This window comes from Phaenicophaeus curvirostris, chromosome 1 (assembly GCF_032191515.1).
Source record: "Phaenicophaeus curvirostris isolate KB17595 chromosome 1, BPBGC_Pcur_1.0, whole genome shotgun sequence".
NCBI lineage: Eukaryota > Metazoa > Chordata > Aves > Cuculiformes > Cuculidae > Phaenicophaeus > Phaenicophaeus curvirostris.
This window is the reverse complement of record NC_091392.1, coordinates 13,278,951-13,298,608: the sequence shown is the minus strand read 5'-3', so window position 1 is coordinate 13,298,608 and position 19,658 is coordinate 13,278,951. Positions and strand designations below refer to the sequence as shown.

Genomic DNA, 19,658 nt, shown 5'->3' with positions numbered 1-19,658 from the left:
CCATTGTACTAACTTGTACAAAATGGTGAGGTTTATAGAACTACCCCTGCTAAATCTGTTACATACACAAGTGTGTACAAGGCCACCTTCTTTATTCGTGTGGCAGTATTGCTCAAAATCCATAGAACCCAGAATACAAACTGACATGCTCTTCAGAATTGCGCAAACTATTGAAAACATCATCTCTTTCCCTCTGCCCATCCCCTGCTCATTAAACAGCCGTGATTAATGGCATAATTGTTTGCTATGCACTTAGCTTCTTATAAATTTCATTTTATTCAACCAGAAGTTGGTGAAAGCTTTACTTATTGTCAATATAATAATGGATTTTAAAATGCTGTATTTATTCACACAGCACTTAAAATTTTCTGTGCTCTCTGCCGTGTTCTCAGAGATGCTGCTATGAAGGCCACATCCCCCTTTACTAAGGAATCAGTCTGTAAAAAAACTACGTGTAAAGATGATGCTGTGATCTGTAAACATTCACTCATCAGCAGTTCTGCTTTGAGTGTGGTACAAAGCATAAGTATATGTGAGCATGTTTATAGCTGTATGCAAAGGAGAGGGGGGCCCATTTTTGTTACAGTGAATGCAGTTACCATTTCCTCCTGTATAACTACAGGGTTGGCAGCATATGGGAGGCAGGATCTTTGCTGCTGGCCAGGTCATTTGCACGTAAAATGTCAAAGTGCAGCCTTTTTAGTGACAACTTCATTTTAAGTACAGGAAAGAAGTGACATCAAGACCTATCTGAAGGTCTGTTTAGAACCAAAGATTTGAAAGGCTCTTTTTTTTTTTTTTTTAACCTGAGGAGCCAAGAAAGAGAAAGAGAGAAAGAGGTCATTATGCCTGTAGAAAAGGAGGCTAAAAGGCAGCATTCCTAGATCTGCAGGATTTCTTAATGCCAACTCCCAATAGCAAGATTAGAAAACTGCAAGTACTTAATTCATTTTTATGGATGTGCATTTCAATGTCATAAAAAAATGGAGAAGTGTTTCTTGGCATTGACTGTGTGTAGTACTGCTCTGGGAAGGGAAGAGGTTCTGATATTCTGACTGTCTTTGCTCACAGCAGTGCCAGCCTTCTTTATTTCACACACGCAGATAGCCTTACAGAGTTGGCTGTTGGGCTGCTGCATGTTTGTGTATCTTGTGATCACACAGGTGTTTTTAAATGCAGGCAACCCTTAACTGAGCACATCCAGTATTCTTTTCCTTAGGTTAAAGAATATCCTGGAATAAAAATATTTCAAGCCAACTCATCACTTTATTTTGCCAATAGCGATTCATATACCAGTGCACTGAAGAAAAAGGTGAGTAAAGCAAATTCTTTAATGTCTGTGTCTTGGAAGTTTAAACTGCCTTCTGAAACATGCTCATCTTTCAGCCCCTGTAGCGTAGCCCCCATCAGAGTGTTTCTCAGCCTGTGGCCCCAGTGATCAGTAAAATAGGAGAAGGTGACCCTCGAGCCAACTGCAAGTCATCTTAGGAAGCAACAACATGGTGGGAGGGAATAAATGGACAGAGTTTAGCTTAGTACTGAAGGCTTATGAATGAAAGTCTGGTGGTTGCAGAGTACAATGTGGTCGAACACAGTTTTTCCTTCAGTAGGAAATAACTAGTTGCTGAAATGAAAACAAAATGTCTGAGAGCAAAAACTTCCTTCTTGGGTGACAAACTTTACTGGAGCATAAGACTGTGGGATACTGTGGAGATTTAGTGCTTATCACGAGAAACAAATTACCTGCATACAAAGTATGCCTCACCTCCCGTCTAACCCGTGTTTGACTGGGTTGGAATAACAATAACGGAACTAGCTAAGGGCAGAACTGCCTGGCCTGGTAGCAATTGCACCCATACTAACTTCTGAAAACTTTTTCTGTAGCTCCCATGATGAGTCTTGTACAAAACAGGTGGGTGGTACTTCCTGTCACAAAGCAAGAGGTATTAGTGATTTATGTCCAAGTGCACTTCTCTCCCCTTTACTCTCTGCACTCGAATCAGCATTTGGTTGAAACATGGCACACTGATTTCTAGAAAAGAATGTGATGCATCTCTTCCTTATCTTGTTAACACAGTGCTTGACAAGATTATTCCTTCTTACTTGATACTGTTCTCACCCCCACCAAGGGAAGCTGAACAATGCGGGCTTGTGTTTTAAATTTATGACAGTGATGAATTCAGTGCTAATTGATACTGCAATGTCATCTTAACAAGCTGATCTCCTCTGATCGTGCTTTCTTTTCATGACAGACTGGAGTGGACCCTTGTGCCATATTAGCAGCAAGGAGAAAAGCCCAGAAGAGGCATGCCAAGGAAATAAAGGCGGCAAATAAACTGAGAAAGAAAGCTGTGTTGAAGCTAGTGAATTCTTCGGTAAATATTTACCTCTGCTTTATCAGCTAACCTGCTGCTTTCTGCTGTTACCACTCTTGTTTATATAAGGTGCAGAGTACCACTCAGGTAGGAAAGCTTAGGGAGCAAGCACTGTGCAGTGCGACAGGCTACTGAGGGAACAGCATAAGGACCAGAGGCTTGTGGCTGGATTGGGTAATTGTGTTGAACCTTAATGACATTCAGGTAGCACGTGGCAGAGCAGAGCCTTACCACAGTGTCATACTGTCTCAGCAGTGGTGTCAGCGGAAATTGGAGGGACCCTACCTCTGCCCTTCCCCACACATTTGGAATAATCATGCAGAAATTGGGTATAACAAAATAAATTCAAATTAGCAGCCCCTGTAATAAAAAGGTGCCATTTGCACTGCTGATCCTGGTCTGGATAAGTGAGGCGGGTACCTTGAGAAGAGTTGTTTGAAAAATGCTTGTCCTTTTGTGTGTGTTTAAGTTCACCCCATGATGGGTGCTGTTGTGTGCTTTTTACCACAGAAAACCAACCAAATGCCTAAATTAAGAGCCAGATTGCTGTTGCTTCTGTTGAATATGTAGGCTGTGATCGGGTCAGCAGGGATAAGGCAAGGAAATGGAGTAAAAACATACAATCAAGTGTCAGTGTTTGAAGGGAATGTGCAATTTACCCCTACTTGCACATGACTGTAGAAAGACTGGGCGGAAGAAAATAAACTTTGCTATATGTAAGACAGGGAAATACGTGTGCATGTAAAGCCAGTTTCTGTAGTGGTTAGGAGCTGTGCACCATTTAAAGGCTGAAGGAACAGATGAGTATGGAGTGGAAGGAGATCTGCACTGAAAAAGCATTGGCTGTCATTAAGCTTTATTTATCTTCTCTCCTAGACTAACGATGTGGAAGCAAGTGTAAAACATGAGATAGCAAATGATGAGTTACCTGTAAATGGAAAATTTGCATCTGAAGATGGTAGTGTACAAGACACGTCTCCTGATGAGCACGAACGTTTTGTGGAGCCTAAACCAAACATCCACTCTTTAATTCTGGATTTCACCCCGGTGAACTTTGTGGATTCAGTTGGAGCAAAAACATTAAAATCAGTAAGTAGATTTAATTCTGTAGCTGTGTAAGTTTTAGGTGAATGCTGGGGCATGTGGACTGTGCAGCTTTCACAATAATTGGCTTACATCTTCCGGAACTGCAGTGTGTAAAATGAAATACCTGTGCTTAACTTCAGTTTATCAATGTTACAGATTATAAAAGAATACAAAGAAGTTGGTGTCTGTGTCTGCATTGCCAGCTGTTCTGGTGAGTTGTGATTTTTTTGTGGTGAGCTCTATGGGAGAGATTTTATCTATTTCCATCTAGCCCTGAATTTTCTGCTGCCAGGTGCCTTGGTAGCATCAGCCCTTCATTCAGATAAAATTGGATTCAAGGAAAAGCAACCCCATATGCAGTAGAACCTTCACTTTAGTGAAAGTAGGGCACTGATAATGAGTTCTAGGAGGACTAGATCCTGCTCCCCTTTATTCCAGCTGGCAAATCACAAATGCCACACTGAATTCTGTATCTTGGAATTGTCATAATAATGTAATGAGGAGAAAAGCCTGCAATATTCAAAGTTTCTGGTATTTGGAATTGTAGCATCTTCTGCCAAAAATAGGCCTCTCTATATGTCTGGATAAGAGAATTACCTGTTTGGAAGGGAAAGTAGCATGTGGTCTATCCAGCCATTTAAAATGTTTTAAGTAATAACAAGTAAGAGAACAAGTTGTTGTCTTTCTCCTGAGATACTGTTGTCTTCCATCTTTGTTCTTTAGTTTATGCACTGATGCCATGTTTGGTTTTTATTTTGTAGGCCCTGTTCTGAATGAGCTGACAAGACTGAATTTTTTTGATAACACCATAACAGGAGAGTTGCTGTTTCACAGTATTCATGATGCTGTCCTTGCTTGCCAAGGGGAAGATGGGTCTGCTTCACAGGCTGGTATTGACCTCTGAGGAGTGCCACCAAGCAGAATGGAAGCCAGATTTATGTTGATGGAGACTCTTTCTGAATATTTAATTTGCACAGTTTAAAGAGAGCCTAAGGCTATTTATATCTACGGGTACAGGGTGGTGCTGATTTTCTGTAGGAGGAGTTGATAAAGAATTGGAAGTCTTCATGTTCTTGAATTTATTCCTTCAAACAGGGTATATCCTTCCAACAACAAACAAGCAAACAATTATGTGAGACATGAAAAACCCATGTATTCTGCTACAATCAGAATCTGATAGAGAAGGTGACATTCCTATTCCTGTTGAGAAAATGGGCACTTTAACCCACTACGAGGTGGAATCTTGCATGAAATAACTGTTCTGCAATTGCAATGCACTGTACCAGTGTCTTTAAAGAACTTTCTTAGATGACTTTGGAAGCCTGATGTCATCATCTGCATACAACAGATTCATATAAATCATAATAATCTGCCAGCTGGATTATGAATTCACACTGGTGGCATTTAGCTGCTACTCTTTTTAAACCTGGATGGTACAGTTATTTTTTTAAAATACCTAACCTGTCTCAACTATATTCAACTCTGCGTTGCCTGAACGTTGTCACTCTAAGTGAACTTCAAATTAGGAACCCAGTGTTTCATTATTACATTATCAGGATGGTACTTTCACTGCCACTAGTTACACTTCCTAGAAAAGAGTTGATTTTAAGCTAAAATTAGTTTGGCTTCAAAGCTTGAAGACAAAACTGGCTTAAGGCAGGAGTGGAGCCTATGAAAATTAACTTAATAACTGATGTCCTATATGCAATCTTGTAAGGTGGGATGAAAAGACAGACAAAGTCTAAAGTTTTAGTGCCCTCCAAAACTGTACTTTTTCGTTGCCCAAGACACCTTCCTATCAGCAGTGCTGCTTCTGCCTCAGTTTTTAAGTGCTTTGCGAAACAGATTTCAGTAGAATTCAATGTTAGGTGTTTGGGTTTTCAAAAGAAACTGTAGTGTAGAGTTGTTTTTTTTCCTGTTGTCTTCACAACCTGCCTGCTATGGTACTGCTTCATTTCAGGTGTAAGATACAACCATGGAAATGTAATTCAAGCCAAAGAAAGAAATCTTCAATGTCTCTATTTCCCTAACAACAATCGCTGTGAATCTGAGCAGAGGTAGGAACCTGAAAGTGTTTCTTTGTAGGTTATTTTGACAGCAGAGGAAAATGGAGTGTCAGTGACATTTCATTTACTACCCTCCAATCAAAGGTCCTGTGCCTAAGGGAATTCAAATGACTTCCTCTCTTCTGAATGCTCTTACTTTGCTTCAGGCTCTGCTGCAGTTCGGGCTTGCTTCAGGTCAGTCGTGTTTCCCAAGAACTGGGGCCAGTCAGAAGAGGCATTTGCTTTCCTCAGACTCCCCTGTCAATAGGGATAGGAAGCTTTCTGCATCAGAAATTACTGCTTAGCTGGAGTTCAAAGGATGAATTGGATGCACGTTAACACATTGTGTGCCTTTATTTAAACAACTTTTGGTACGTCTTATAACGTTAACTACTTCAACAAGACTTTCTACCTACACACAGTATATTTTTCTACTTTCAGCTTGTTGCAGCTTCAGTTTTTAACTACGTAGTCTGTTCAGTTCAAAAGTCCTGTCAACTCCTAAAATAAAGCGATGATCATGACTTGTCACAATTTTCCCCTTTGTGTTGGTGTCTGTATGTGGGATGAGCCATGGTCCTTGGGGGCCAGTGCCTGGTGCTAAAGGGTGGGCTGGGAAGCGTTTCCACCTCCCTCCCTGTCCTCCCTGCTGCTGAGGGTCCTGCTCTTCACCTTCCCGGCTCCCCATCCACATGAAGCCTTCTCCATGCCAGGCTTCACAATGATGCAATTAATGCTGCATTTCCTGAGCTGCTGCAGCCTGTGGCACCAGCACTGTGCTCCTGGCAGCCTTTTGATGAGTCTTTTGCTGTGCTTTGCTGCCACCAGCAGTGCCGCTTCCTACTCACCTGCTGAAGTTATCAGTGGGAAAATAAACAGACTTCCTCTTTCCTATACTGATTAACAGACTGGTAGCTATAAATTCAAATTCTACCTTAGGCTTTTCGGTGCCAGTCTAAACAAGCCCCACCCTTTAAACTTGCACCATGGTTCATCTCTTTCCCCTCTCCCATTTGTCTGTGCTGAGAGGTTGGTGCCCCAACTCGTCACTGCCTCAGCTCCACCACAGCAAAGGTCACTGGGCAGCCTAAGTCCAGTTTGACGTCAAGATACCTTTTGATAACCAGAAAAATATTGCTCTCCTGCTCCTGTTTGGTTTTTTTTTTGTTTTTGTAAGAGTACCAACAATAATTCAGGATACCTGGTAAGAGCCAAACTCTTTTTTTACATACTTCACTCATCTCTCTTTCAGCAGAAGGCGCACTGAATTTCAAGCGCTGTGCTTGGTTCTCAGAAGGGCACGCTGGCAGGGCTGCTGCTTCCTTCTCAGGCTTGAAGCAAAACCAATTCTGTCCCACCAATAAACACGTGTGCATCCCCAAAAGGTGCTCACCAAAATAACACAGCGTGGTGGAAATCAGTTTTTCATGCAGGTATAAGGCAAAAACACACATTGCCCAAGTGTTTTAACTGACACCCAAATCTTAACGAAGTCCATGTACCCTGTACACTCTTCCCCTATTGCACACACTTCCCATCAAAAAACAGGAAATTTTTCGAGCTTAGATTGTGAAGTTATGTCACTTTTATCAAAATGAGACCGTTAAAACTTCTCTTGCTTCCAAGACAAAGTGTTCTGGTTTGAGTTAAAGCAGAATTATTTTTCTAACTTTTCAGCTAAGCCTTCTCTAAGTAACTTCATCTTCTAAAAGTTAACTGCATGGTGTCTGGCTCCAGAAGTGATAACTTTTAAAATTTATGGCTAGCACCAGAGTAACAAGCATTGGTACGCAGAAAGGCCATTGTTTACATCAGGTCCTATGGAGACCAAGGCCACCTTCAAGCTAGCGGGATGCTGTTGAGGAGAAAAAGGGTTGTACCTGCAGGGAGCTGCAGACAGGAGAGGTGACCCCAAACTGACCAGAATGTTCTATCCTCTATACCTGACACTCAGTATAAAACTGACAGATTGCAAAGGTCAAGCCCTTTTCTTTGATGACCAGCAGCCAGTAGAAGCTCTTTTTGCCCCGATCCTGCATTGGTGCATTCCTGAATCCAGTTCCCGAGACCAGTTCCCACCTACTCCTGAGTCCGGCCTGGGACCTTTTCAGGGTGACATAGAGCATCAGTGGTGACACAAGTCATCTAGTGGGGGTTAAATTTAAAATATTTGTATATAATTATTCTTATTAATGTTATTATTATTGTTTCATTAAAGCTGTTTTAGTTTCCAACCCCCAAGTCTCTTTCTGTCCCTTTCCCTAGCAGGGGGAGGGGGGGATTGGGAAACAAATGCTCCTAGTTAGCTGCCAATCAGGCTGAGGGTGAAGCTAAACTGTAACAAAGCAGTAACCAAAAGCATTTCCCCTGGCCCTGGGGGAACCCTTCAAGCTGTTTTCCACCCCCAGACCCAACTTTAATGCAACACTTGAAAAAAACAAAAAGGAAAGGCTTCTACTTTCCCTCAACCAAACCAGCCAGCCAGGCAGGACCACGCTAGGTAATGAATGGAGATAATCTTCTAATGGTGCCTGCTGCCACCAGCCATTGCCCAGCACCTTGGACAAGCAATGAATGCAGCACAGTGCCCACTTGTGGATGGAGGCTGATGTCCCACTGTTTAGCACATTAGCAGGAGAAAGGACTCTTCCCTCCCTGAGCACTATGAAATTACACTTCCTTCTTCCTCCCTTTTGACCCAACACTTAAGATAAAAAATGAAGAATCCTAGCAAAAGTGATAAAGAAAATCACCGCATTAAAAAAAGAAAAGAACAAGTTATGATGGTAGCAGAGCATTCAATAATCCACTCTTGTAGAACACACTCATACTGGGCTCACACCCATTGTTGGGAATATTCCATTTATTTCTTAACTTCCATGAATAAGACATGAACTACTACACTTGGGCTTTTATTTCAGAGAAAGTTTAGCAACAGGAAAGCCATTCCAAGACATTAGTTGTAGGTCATGTAGCGGGGGGTAGCACTGAATTTTGCATACGATTTAATAACTTTGTTCACTGCTTCCAAGAAGTCTTTCTCTGTTGCAATTTTTCGACGTGCTCGGATGGCAAACATCCCTGCCTCCGTGCAGACACTGCGAATCTCGGCACCTTTGAAAGAAAGGGAGAAACAAATTCAACACTGCTCACCAGTGGAGACGAAGGGTAGACAAAACTGTTTCAATAAAAATTCAGCTGACCTGTGCTGTTAGGACACAGTCGGGCCAACAGCTCAAACCTTATGTCTCTTTCAACACTCATCGACCGAGCGTGTATCTTGAATATGTGAGTTCGCCCCTGGAAAAAAGAGTGGAGGACAGAAGTGTTTGTGATGTGAAAGAGGTGACAACTATCAGCACACAGCTGTCCACATCCAGAGCAAGGGCAGATAGAAAATAAATCTTGTATTTCTACCCAACTATAGTTTCCTACATCTGGACCAGCATGTTTAAGTCTCCGGGATACTAAGTTAAAGAAATACCTTAAAAAAGAGCTTTAGTGGTAGAAGTACTTAAAGAGAGACCCAGACAAAACACTCCAGCTTCAGAACTAAATGAGAGAAGTGGTTAAAGGACTCTTCACCTGTTGAGTCAGGAATACACAGTGAACACAGCTATTTACCAATTTACGATGGTTTCTCAGCCAAGGATGGAATCTGTGCAGTGTGAAAAAACCTTTTTTGCCACATCTTTAATCCCCCAAATTTCTACACAGTTTCACTGTGTAAGAATGCTGCTTTCGTTAGTTCTCATAAATGGCTTCCAGACAGTAGCATCCTAACAAAAGCAACACTGATACTAGAGAATACTTAGCTGTGAAAGGAAGCATTCTCACCTCAAGATCAGGCAAGCTAAACTCTATCTTCCTATCCAACCTGCCAGGCCTCATCAGGGCTGGATCAAGAGTATCGGGTCTATTTGTAGCCATCAGCACTTTGATGTTGCCTCGTGGGTCAAAACCATCCAATTGGTTGATCAGTTCCAGCATCGTACGTTGCACCTCGTTGTCACCACCAGCTCCATCATCAAAACGAGCACCTGGAGAGAGGAGACAAGTGTTTCACAAAATATGAGAGGGACCATCAGAGCATGGAGGTGTCACAGCTGCTACACAGAAGACACCCAGAAAAATAATTTTAAATTACATACAAATATTTGCAGTGAGTTTAAAAAAAAGGCATGTGGGGTTATTGGAAAACAACACATTTCAAAAAAAGAGGGAGTGGTGTGATCTGTCAGTTATTGTAAGAACTATAAGAGCTCTATCTTCACCTTTAGCATGAAGAATGCTCTGTCTTCCTTCCTAGTAACTGTCCAAGCTGCTAAAATATATTAATGTATTTTCTTTCTTTGTTTGCCTTGCCTCTCCTCAACCACCCCTTGCCTTGTCTGTGTAAAAGCTATGCTGGTTTTGAAGAACCCAAGTACTTACTTTGAGGAAAAAAATAATCATTTAACTTTGAGGCAGTAATTAAGATGCAGTAAATAGTCAAGAAGCTGAAGGGGGTTTAAGTTAACGGTACTTTTTGCAAACACAATACAGGGATTCTTCACTGAAGTTTAAATAATGTGGGTGTTACAAATGTGCAAAGATGACTTCTCACATGAGCTAAGTGTGTTCAAACAACATAAACTACTTCTTGACAGCTTCCTGGACATGGGACACACTGGTAGTTTTGCTAGATAAGCATTAACAAGCACATCTCTTGAAATACAGCAAATACAGACATAGAATCAAAACATGAAAAGAAAACCCCAAAATTCCCATACGAGATTAGAGCTATAGAAACTACAAACATACCTCCAATGGCATCAATTTCATCAAAGAATATAAGACAAGCTTTTTTAGTTCTGGCCATTTCAAAGAGTTCACGAACCATTCGAGCTCCCTGAAAGAAAAAAAAAAAAATCAAGACTGGTTTAAAGATTCAAGGCACGTTAAAGGAAAACTACCAAAATAAAACTTGTCATGCTTCCAAACACTTCCAAGTTCCAATGATAAAACTCTTTTATTTGCACACATATATATAACAAAACATTCACAAATCTTAAAGCAATTTATAAAGAAGAGAAAAATTACTACTCTTAAATTCAGCAGCACAGATGAAGACATTTACCTCAGGACCAAGTGACAAATAAGCAGCAGAGCTGGAAACAGAATCCTAATTCTAGAGTCCTCCCAAACCACAGATTAAACTCTGTGCCATAAAATCCATTTAATCGATGCAGCATAGTTCAGGTCTGACTTGCAGTGATTTGTTTGTCAGTTCCTCCCCCACCTGCACCTCCAGCATCCACCCTATTCACTGTGGTGTCTGGTCCTCATGACTGGAAATGTGCAAATCACTCTTTGCTCTTACCTCTCCCACATACTTCTGCACCAATTCAGATCCAATTACTCTGATGAAGCAGGCATCAGTCCTGTTTGCAACAGCACGGGCACAAAGTGTTTTGCCTGTACCAGGTGGCCCAAACAAAAGCACTCCTTTGGGAGGCTCGATTCCAAGGTTAACAAATCTCTCAGGCTGTAACGGTAGGAAACAGAAGGCAAGGTTATGCAAATTAGAGATTATGTGCATCAAAATGTATAGGTAAACTAAGAAAATAATCAATACAGAGCAATATAAACCAGGCTAGACTGGATTTCAGTTGTTAAAGCTAAGCCTTCTTTCACTTAGGTGTTTACGTTCAAGTACATTATCTTTCTTCCATTTCCAAATGCTCACAGGTGACCAGAATATTTTCAAAATAATGAAAGTTTACATCTGGAAGTTACTTACGTGAAGCAGAGGAGTTTCAACCACCTCTCTCAGCTTTTCAATCTGCTCTTTACAACCACCAACATCACTGTAAGTGACGTCTGGCTTCTCTTCTACCTGCACAACAAAAAGGCGAGCAAGCAGTTAAGAGCCTGATGCTCCACCTTCTCCAGGCTTTCAAGAGGCCAGAACAAAATCCAGCCAAAGTAATCAAAATTACAAGACAAAGCAACGTCACAACAAGTTAAGGCAGTTCTCACTTGCATCATGGTGACTGTAGGATCAATCTTTGGAGGCAAGGGGATATGGATTTGATACTTGTTTCTGTCCACCCTGGTGAGAAAGCATAAAGACTATTATTTTAGCACCAGTTAATTAAACTGTCATGTAGAAATAACTCCATAAATTAGAAGCTGAATTCTTAAATTATTCTTTTCTCTGGCATCAAAACAGACCAGGCCTTAAACCTAATAGTCAGACAGGCTAGAAACTGGAATTCTTTCTGCAGAGATGTCCGAGGTTTCCAAAAATATTAATTCCAAAGTATTTTAAAAACTAAATTACAAAATATGCCACAGAGTAAACTGGCAAGATATTGATTCTGAAAGTAACAGGCCTCCTGTTTACTCCTCAGCAAACAATTCCTGTAGCTGCCTTGTGTATAACTATGCAGACTGCCAAAAAGGAAGCAGGCTACAAAGTCTCCTTAAAAGCTGGGACTGTCAAGGTTGAAAAGGAAGGGTTTCAGACAATGATTCATCGTTCTCATCAGAATGACATCATAATCAAAAGATTCCAGCACAGCACACAGGTGAGCTACTGTCTTCCAACAGAAAAATATTGTTACAATTTCAACCACTGCAAAACTATGAGATGATAACTGTCAACCTGTCAAAGTAATGTATGAGATGAGAAAGATTTGGTTTCCAGGAAACGCATAAGAAGACAAAGATTTTTGCTTACCCAACTCTCATGCCTTCTTCTATATCAGTAGGTGCCACCTGGTCACTGAGATCCACCACAAATTTGGCAAATTGCTTGACATTGATAATGTACTTGGGATCCTCGGAGTCTGCATTGATTATCTTCGTACATCTAACACAAAACATACAATTAACACCAGCAAGCAAACCAACTAACCAGCTTGCTATTTGTGGAAGCATCAAGATGAGACAATCATATTTTCTAAACGTGCAAAGCCAGCGATTATACTTGTGATTCTATTATTATAGCATCCTACAATAATTACAGGAATAAGTACAAGTATGAAGTATGTAACACATCATCAAGCATGATGCAGTTCCTTTGTGACACAACGGTAAAAAGCACTTTCAACGTGCACATATGAACCTTATTTTTTAAAGAAGTCTCCACAAAAGTCACATTTGTAACACTTTGCAGCTCCACTGCAAAGAAGACAACCCACCTTGCAACTTGTAATGGTTGCTCACTTTGGAGAGTTTGCTTATCAGCAGCCAGATCCCAAAGGGCAGGAGGAGCCAGCCCAGTGTCCGATTCCTTGATTCCTATGGACAACACAGGCAAGCTGAGGAGGAGGAAGCTAACTGCTACGTTAGCAACCCTTCCCACACCAAGAACCTCAGACATAAGTCTGCAGGAAGCAGGCACACATAACTTTGAAGGCCTTCCTAAAAAAACAAGTTTCTTAAAGAAATGAGGCCTACACGACTGTGCCAGCTGAACACACATGCACCCACCTAGCCTTCCTCTAACATAGTTTTGCAGTGTGGGGACAACTGCAACCGCGCTTGACAGAGATATCAGAAGTTCCAGAAAATGAACAAAATTCTGCAATTGCTTGCACCAAGAGAAAGCTTTAGTGCAAGGTATCAGAAGCTAAGGGATTCACACGAAAAACATAATAAACCTTCCAAAGCATGGATATAAAAAGCACAATCTCCACGATCACAGAATCATAGGATGGATTGGGTTGGAAGAGACTGAAATATATGACAGAATCAAGGATTTTACTGGAAAATAGAAAAGGCTGTCTTCCTGGCAGAGCCGAGGGCTACTAAAGGATTAGTAACAGGGCAACAAACACACATCAGTGAAACAAAGAAAGAAAAAATACGGAACGAATTCATTTTTCTTGTAATGGCCATAATGAACCGACTGATTTTAAACCAGCTGATTTTAAGTGCTCTGACACACATTTATTTGCTATACAAGGACTGGCACCACTACTAAGTACCAATACATTGGTGCTTTGCAGCCTATGTAAGTTCACTCACTATTCAAATGCAGCTTGACACAAATCACAACAAATTATCTACAGACAGAAAGGGGCATTTATTTCACTCTACTCTAACACACAGAAATTACAATTTTGAATAAAAATGTGTTACACTACAAAGTACATTCCCGTATGTACAGGTGAGCCCTGCCCAGTTAGAAAGACCCATTACCTACAAAACAAAAATCTCACATTACCAAATAAATGGATCCTTTTGAGAAAAGTAACAGCAATAAACCAATGCAAAAGCTGTTTAAAATCAGGTTAAAACACTCATTGTGGTATATGTGTCTCTTCTATGGAAAGTTATCTTAAGAAAGGAAGATACCAGTGAGCTCATTGATCTTCTTAAGCAGTTGTTGGATATCATCTTCTACTTGCTTGATCTGCCTTGAATAGGTGCTCTGGCCCTGGAAAAGAAATATCATGTAAGTTTCGTAACTCAAATTATTTTAATTTTAGGAAAAAATGCCAGTAGCTGCTGAGTGCTAAGATGTTCCATAGACTGCCTCAGTACAACAGCCAACTGTTGGTCACAGCCAAAACTGACAGCAGTATGTTCCAGCAACACTATTTCCATTCGCAAAAACAGGGCGCACAACACACAACTGACCAATTGTGCAAGTGGAAAATTTTCACATTTGTAAACTTCCAGGATTCATTTTTCCTTTTAAACCTGTTCAGCCTTAAACTACTTTTTTTCTTAAAGTTCAAAAAGGATTTAGTAAAGATTACACAAATGCAATTCTGTACACATTACCTGAAAACCATTTGTATGCGTGCTTTAACCATTCTACCCAACCTTTCCATTACCCACAGAAGACACCACAAAGATCAAGGGGCAAATCAGAGGCTAGATGCTTGATTGTGATAAAATGCTTTACTATCTTGCCCTGCCTGATGTGGGCAGATGTGGATCTGGATCTCCTCTACAAGATCTCCTTCATATCACTTTGGCAACAAACAAGAAGCTGCAGCAGGGACAAGCTGTACTTCGGAGTTCTTCCCTGGTTCCAGAGCTTTGTAAAGGAGTCTCAGAGTCAACAAAATTCAGACTTTTGGCAAACGTATCCAAATCCAGGCACAGGCTAAGCTGCAAGTTTCATTTTTCAATTTTTCATTCTTTTTGACAAGATTTGTGTATCCCTCACTAGAAGTTTTTTAACCCAATGGCCAAAAGCAAGCAAATTTGATGAGAGAAGAGATCTTAAAGACAATGTTCTTCATGAAGCAAGAAATGAGTTAGTGAAAGACTAACCAGTAGGACCCAGAGGTCAGAACCCTATGATAGTCAGAGACAAGATACAAAGCAAAAACAGAACAGATGTTGTTAATTCCAAACTAACAAAGCTTCTGGAATGTTCTCAGGGTTTTAGGTTGGGGCTGGGGCTTCCTTGTTAAATGGAAAAGGGAGAAAGATCTTAGCAGGAAAGAAAAGCAGTAGGTGAAGCATATTTACTAACTACTCACTAAACACACCCCCTCCTCCCTTGCATTCAATGCCCAGTAGGGCTTCCTTTTTTTCTTTAACGCTCCTGTGGATGTACATTACTTACATAGGTCTTCAGCAAGGCAATATCTCCTTCATCCAGAGCTGAAACAAGACAGGAAAGAGTCAGCTTCCAATTTTAAAAACAAACTCAGCAGCATCAATTCTGCTTCGAAAAGATGAAAACACACATTTTAAAAGGATTCTTTAGAGTTTCTACTTTTTCACTAAACCAAAGTGAAACAAAAATGTGTCTGTGTACCAGACGTTCAAAAAAAACAAAACAGGGTCTCCAGCTCCTCTCTTCAGTTCAAAAGTCTATACCACCCATACCACGAGCAGCTTATGACCTATGACTGCACAGAGAAGGAAATGAAGATAACAAAATTTGATCTTTTAAACTTTTTGTTTCTTAATGTTTAAGAAAACATCAATGAAAAACCGTCACTTTACCCTAGTGACATTGCTCTTCCAAACTGGCCAGGAAACAGCGACCAAACAACAACCAAGCAACAGCAACTGAGCAGGAAATGGCAACCAAATCTGGTCTCAGCCACCAAAAACTACCATAAAATACCCCAGCAGCCTGGAATCAATAAAACACAAACCATGGGAACAGTCATACTAGATGAGACAAACAGGCTGGTCCAATACCCATTCTCCAATAAGAAGGTCTAGGAACGTGGCAAATATATAGCAAGCTCTCACTGCCGGGTCACATGCTGTTATTAACATCCCCTTAAAAATTGTCCTTATGTGAGTGTTTTTGGTAATTGTTTGAATCCCTGTAGACTTTCAGCAGAACACGTAGGAAGGAATCGCCCTGTTTCAATCAGCATTTACTTGATTTAAATTTGGAATCTAAAAATCATGCTTAGACCTCAGAATTCCTGCATCAAAACCACAGCAGCAGCTGTTTAATAGCCAAACTTATGCACAGAGTCCCGCAGGATTGCCCCAGTAAACCCCCTCAATTAAGTCCTAGTCTTGTTCCCTATTCACTTCCATATCACTTAGCACTTGACAGACCTTTCCCATTTCCTCTTCTTTCCCTCAACAGAAATCTCTTTTTCAGACAGAATTAAAGGCTTCACCTTGAGCATCCCTGGCCCTCTGCTCTTCTCTCATTTCCTATTCCATGGAATCATTTTATGACCGAGGAAGCCCAGACTGCACAGCACTGAAGGTCTGCATGCAATGTGGACTACAGAGTACTTCGAGAGGATTTGTTTTTGTTGGTCCTTATTTCCTTCCTGATTATTTGTACTAACCTGCTGACATGGGCCTACAAGAAAGCTGGGGAGGGGCTCTTTACCAGGGAGTGCAGGGATAGGATGAGGGGAACGGATTTAAGCTGAAAGAGGGGAGATTTAGGTTAGATATTATGAAGAAATTTTTTACTGTGAGGGTGGTGAGGCTGCCCAAGGAACGCCCCACCCCTGGAGGTTTCAAGACTAGGCTGGATGAGGCTTTGAGCAACCTGATCCAACAGAAGGTGTCCCTGCCCATGGCAGGGGGGTTGGAACTGGATGATCTTTAAGGTCCTTTCCAACTCAAAGTATTCTGTGATTCTATGATTCTTCATATGCACTGTTGCACATTCAAAAACCTTTCCCAAGTGGGAACAGTTCAAAGTCCATCACTGATTACGTACAGGATTGCTTTAGACTCCAGGTGTGTTATTTAATATTTACTAGCATGAAATAAAGAGGCAAATGAAGCCCAAACAAGAGCAGCAAGGGCAGTTTTCAAACTCGCTTTCTTGTGCCTCCATGGAATTACTGGTGGGAGTGGCAACACGCAAGGAACAATAAGGAAAAATAAAATCATAGAACCATTAAGGCTGGAAAAGATCTCTTAAGATCATCCAGTCCAACCATCAACACAACACCACTGTGCCTACTACACCATGTCCTAAAGCGCCACATCTACACGATTTTTTAACACCTCCAGGGATGGAGACTCTACCACTTCCACAGGCAGCTTGTTCCAGTGCTTCATCACTCCTTCAGTACACAAATTTTTCCTAATACGCAATCTAAACCTCCCCTGGCTCAAGTTGAGGCAATTTCCTCTCATCCTATTACAAGTTACTTGGGAGAAGAGACCAACACCCACCTCACCACAACCTCCTTTCAGGCAGTTATAGAGAATGATAAGGTCTCCCATCAGCCTCCTTTTCTCCAGACTACACAACCCCAGTTCCCTTAGCCACTCCTCATAAGACTTGGGCTCCAGACCCTTCCACTAGCCCCATTACCCTTCTTTGGACATGGTCCAACAACTCAATGTGTTTCTTGTACTGAGGGGCTCAAAACTGAATGCAGTATTCAAGGTGTGGCCTCACCACCACCAAGTATAGTCCACCATCAGTTCCCCCGTCCTGCTGGCCACACAATTTCTGATACAAGCCAGGATGCTCTTGGCCACCCTGGCCACCTGGGCACACTGCTGGCTCACGATCAAGTGGCTATTGACCAACACTCCCAGGTCCTTTTCCTCCAGGCAGCTTTCCAGCCTCTCTTCTCCAAGCCTGTAGCATTGGGGTTTTGTTACGGCCGGAGTACAGGCAGGACCCAACACTTGGCCTTGCTGAATCCCATACAACTGGCCTCAGCCATTTGATCCAGCCTGTCCAGGTCCCTCTGAAGAGGCTTCATTCCCTCAAGCAGATCAACACTCCCCCCCAGTTTGGTGTCATTTGCAAACTCACTGAGAGTGCACTTGATCCTCTCACCCAGATCATTGATACAGATATTAAACAACACCAGCCACAACACAAAGCCCTTGGAAACACTGCCTGTGACTAGCTGCAAACTCCATTTAACTCAAATCAAAGAAACATAGAATCATTTGGTTGGAAAAAAACCTTTGAGACCATCAAGTCTCACTATACCTGTCCAGTACTAAATCATGCCCCTGAGCACCTCATCTACCCATCTTTTGAACACCACCTCCTTGGGCAGCCTGTGTCAGTGTTTGACAACGCTTTCAGTGAAGATTTTTTTTTTCTAATATCCATTAAAAAATAGAACAGTTTGGATTGGAAGGAACCTTAAAGATCACCTAGTTCCAACCCCCCTGCCATGGGCAGGGACACCTCCCACCAGATCAGGCTACCCAAGGCCCCATCCAACCTGGCCTTGAACACCTCAAGGGATATGGCAGCCACAGCTTCCCTGGGCATCCTAGGCCAGGGCCTCACCACTCTCCTTGTGAAGAAATTCTTCCTAATGTCTAGTATAATTGTTCCCATCTCCAGTTTATACCCATTGCCCCGATACTATCACTACAAGCCTTCGTAAACAGTCCCTTCCCAGCTTTCTTGTAGGCCCCCTTCAGGTCCTGGCACGTTACTGTAAGATCTCCTCAGAGCCTTCTCTTCTCCAGGCTGAACAACAACAACTCTCTTAGCATGTCACATCCAACCTAAATCTCTCCTGGTACAACTTGAGGCTGTTTCCTTTTAACCAACCACTTGTTACTTGGGGGAAGAGACCAACATGTACCCCACTACAACCTCCTTTCAAGCCGTTGTAAATAGCGATGTCTCCCCTCAGCCTCCTTTCCTCCAGGATAAATAAGCCCATTTCTCTCAGCTGCTCTTCATACTTGTTTTCCAGGCCCTTCTCCAGCTTCGCTGCTGTTCCGTGGAGACACTCCAGCGCCTCAATGTCCTTCTAGGCCAGCAGTGTGCCCAGGTGGCCAAGAAGGCCAATGGCATCTTGGCTTGTATCAGAAACGGTGTGACCAGCAGGTCCAGGGAGGTTATTCTGCCTCTGTACTCGGCACTGGTGAGACCGCTCCTCGAATCCTGGGGTCAGTTCTGGGCCCCTCACCACAAGAAGGATGTTGAGGCTCTGGAGCGAGTCCAGAGAAGAGCAACAAAGCTGGTGAAGGGGCTGGAGAACAGGCCTTATGAGGAGCGGCTGAGAGAGCTGGGGTTGTTTAGCCTGGAGAAGAGGAGGCTGAGGGGAGACCTCATTGCTCTCTATAACTACCTGAAAGGAGATTGTAGAGAGGAGGGTGCTGGCCTCTTCTCCCAAGTGGTGGGGCACAGGACAAGAGGGAATGACCTCAAGCTCCGCCAGGGGAGATTTAGGCTGGACATAAGGAAAAAATTTTTCACAGAAAGGGTCATTGGGCACTGGAACAGGCTGCCCAGGGAGGTGGTTGAGTCACCTTCGCTGGAGGTGTTTAAGGCACGGGTGGACGAGGTGCTGGGGGGCATGGTTTAGTGTTTGATAGGAATGGTTGGACTCGATGATCCGGTGGGTCTCTTCCAACCTGGTTATTCTATGATTCTTGGAACGCGGGGCCCAATCCCGAACACAAAACACTCTGGGGCCCACCCATATTTTTTTTTGTTTGTTTTAATCCAAACTCATCGCTGACACCATCCCCAGCCGCACCAAAGGCCCTAACGTCCCACCGGGAGGCCTCACCTCGGATGGGTTTATCCTCCTTCTCCTCCTCCTTGGTTTTCCTCTGGTCGGCGCCCAGATAGTCCGGCATGGCGGCGGCGTTACGCAGCAGGGACGCGGAAGGAGGTGTGGGGGGGACGACACTATGTGCGTCGCTATCTTCTTCCCCGCTGCGCGCGCGGCCGCGACAAGAAGGTTCCGCGCGTCCCCCCCGTCCCACC

At 42.5% G+C, this 19,658-nt stretch overlaps 2 protein-coding genes across 3 annotated transcripts in view; one reads left to right on the top strand and one right to left on the bottom strand.

Moving 5' to 3' along the window:
• SLC26A5 (solute carrier family 26 member 5) overlaps positions 1-4,499 on the top strand; it is an 87,569-nt gene extending 83,070 nt beyond the window's left edge. For both annotated transcript variants that reach the window (XM_069880776.1, XM_069880689.1), the window contains exons 15-19: positions 1,220-1,312; positions 2,253-2,375; positions 3,252-3,464; positions 3,618-3,672; positions 4,223-4,499. In XM_069880776.1, the coding sequence (XP_069736877.1) occupies positions 1,220-1,312; positions 2,253-2,375; positions 3,252-3,464; positions 3,618-3,672; positions 4,223-4,365 (627 nt within the window). In that variant the 3' untranslated portion in view covers positions 4,366-4,499. The remainder of the gene's footprint in view (positions 1-1,219; positions 1,313-2,252; positions 2,376-3,251; positions 3,465-3,617; positions 3,673-4,222) is intronic.
• A 3,835-nt stretch (positions 4,500-8,334) lies between these two features.
• PSMC2 (proteasome 26S subunit, ATPase 2) lies at positions 8,335-19,584 on the bottom strand. The gene is made up of 12 exons (XM_069881415.1): positions 19,459-19,584; positions 15,081-15,118; positions 13,853-13,934; positions 12,694-12,793; positions 12,231-12,362; positions 11,528-11,600; positions 11,289-11,384; positions 10,869-11,033; positions 10,310-10,397; positions 9,344-9,546; positions 8,710-8,806; positions 8,335-8,620 (listed from the first exon to the last, which is right to left on the bottom strand). The coding sequence occupies exons 1-12, from the start codon at positions 19,526-19,528 to the stop codon at positions 8,463-8,465; spliced, it is 1,302 nt and encodes a 433-aa protein (XP_069737516.1). The 5' UTR covers positions 19,529-19,584; the 3' UTR covers positions 8,335-8,462.
• Between the last annotated feature and the right edge of the window lie 74 nt (positions 19,585-19,658).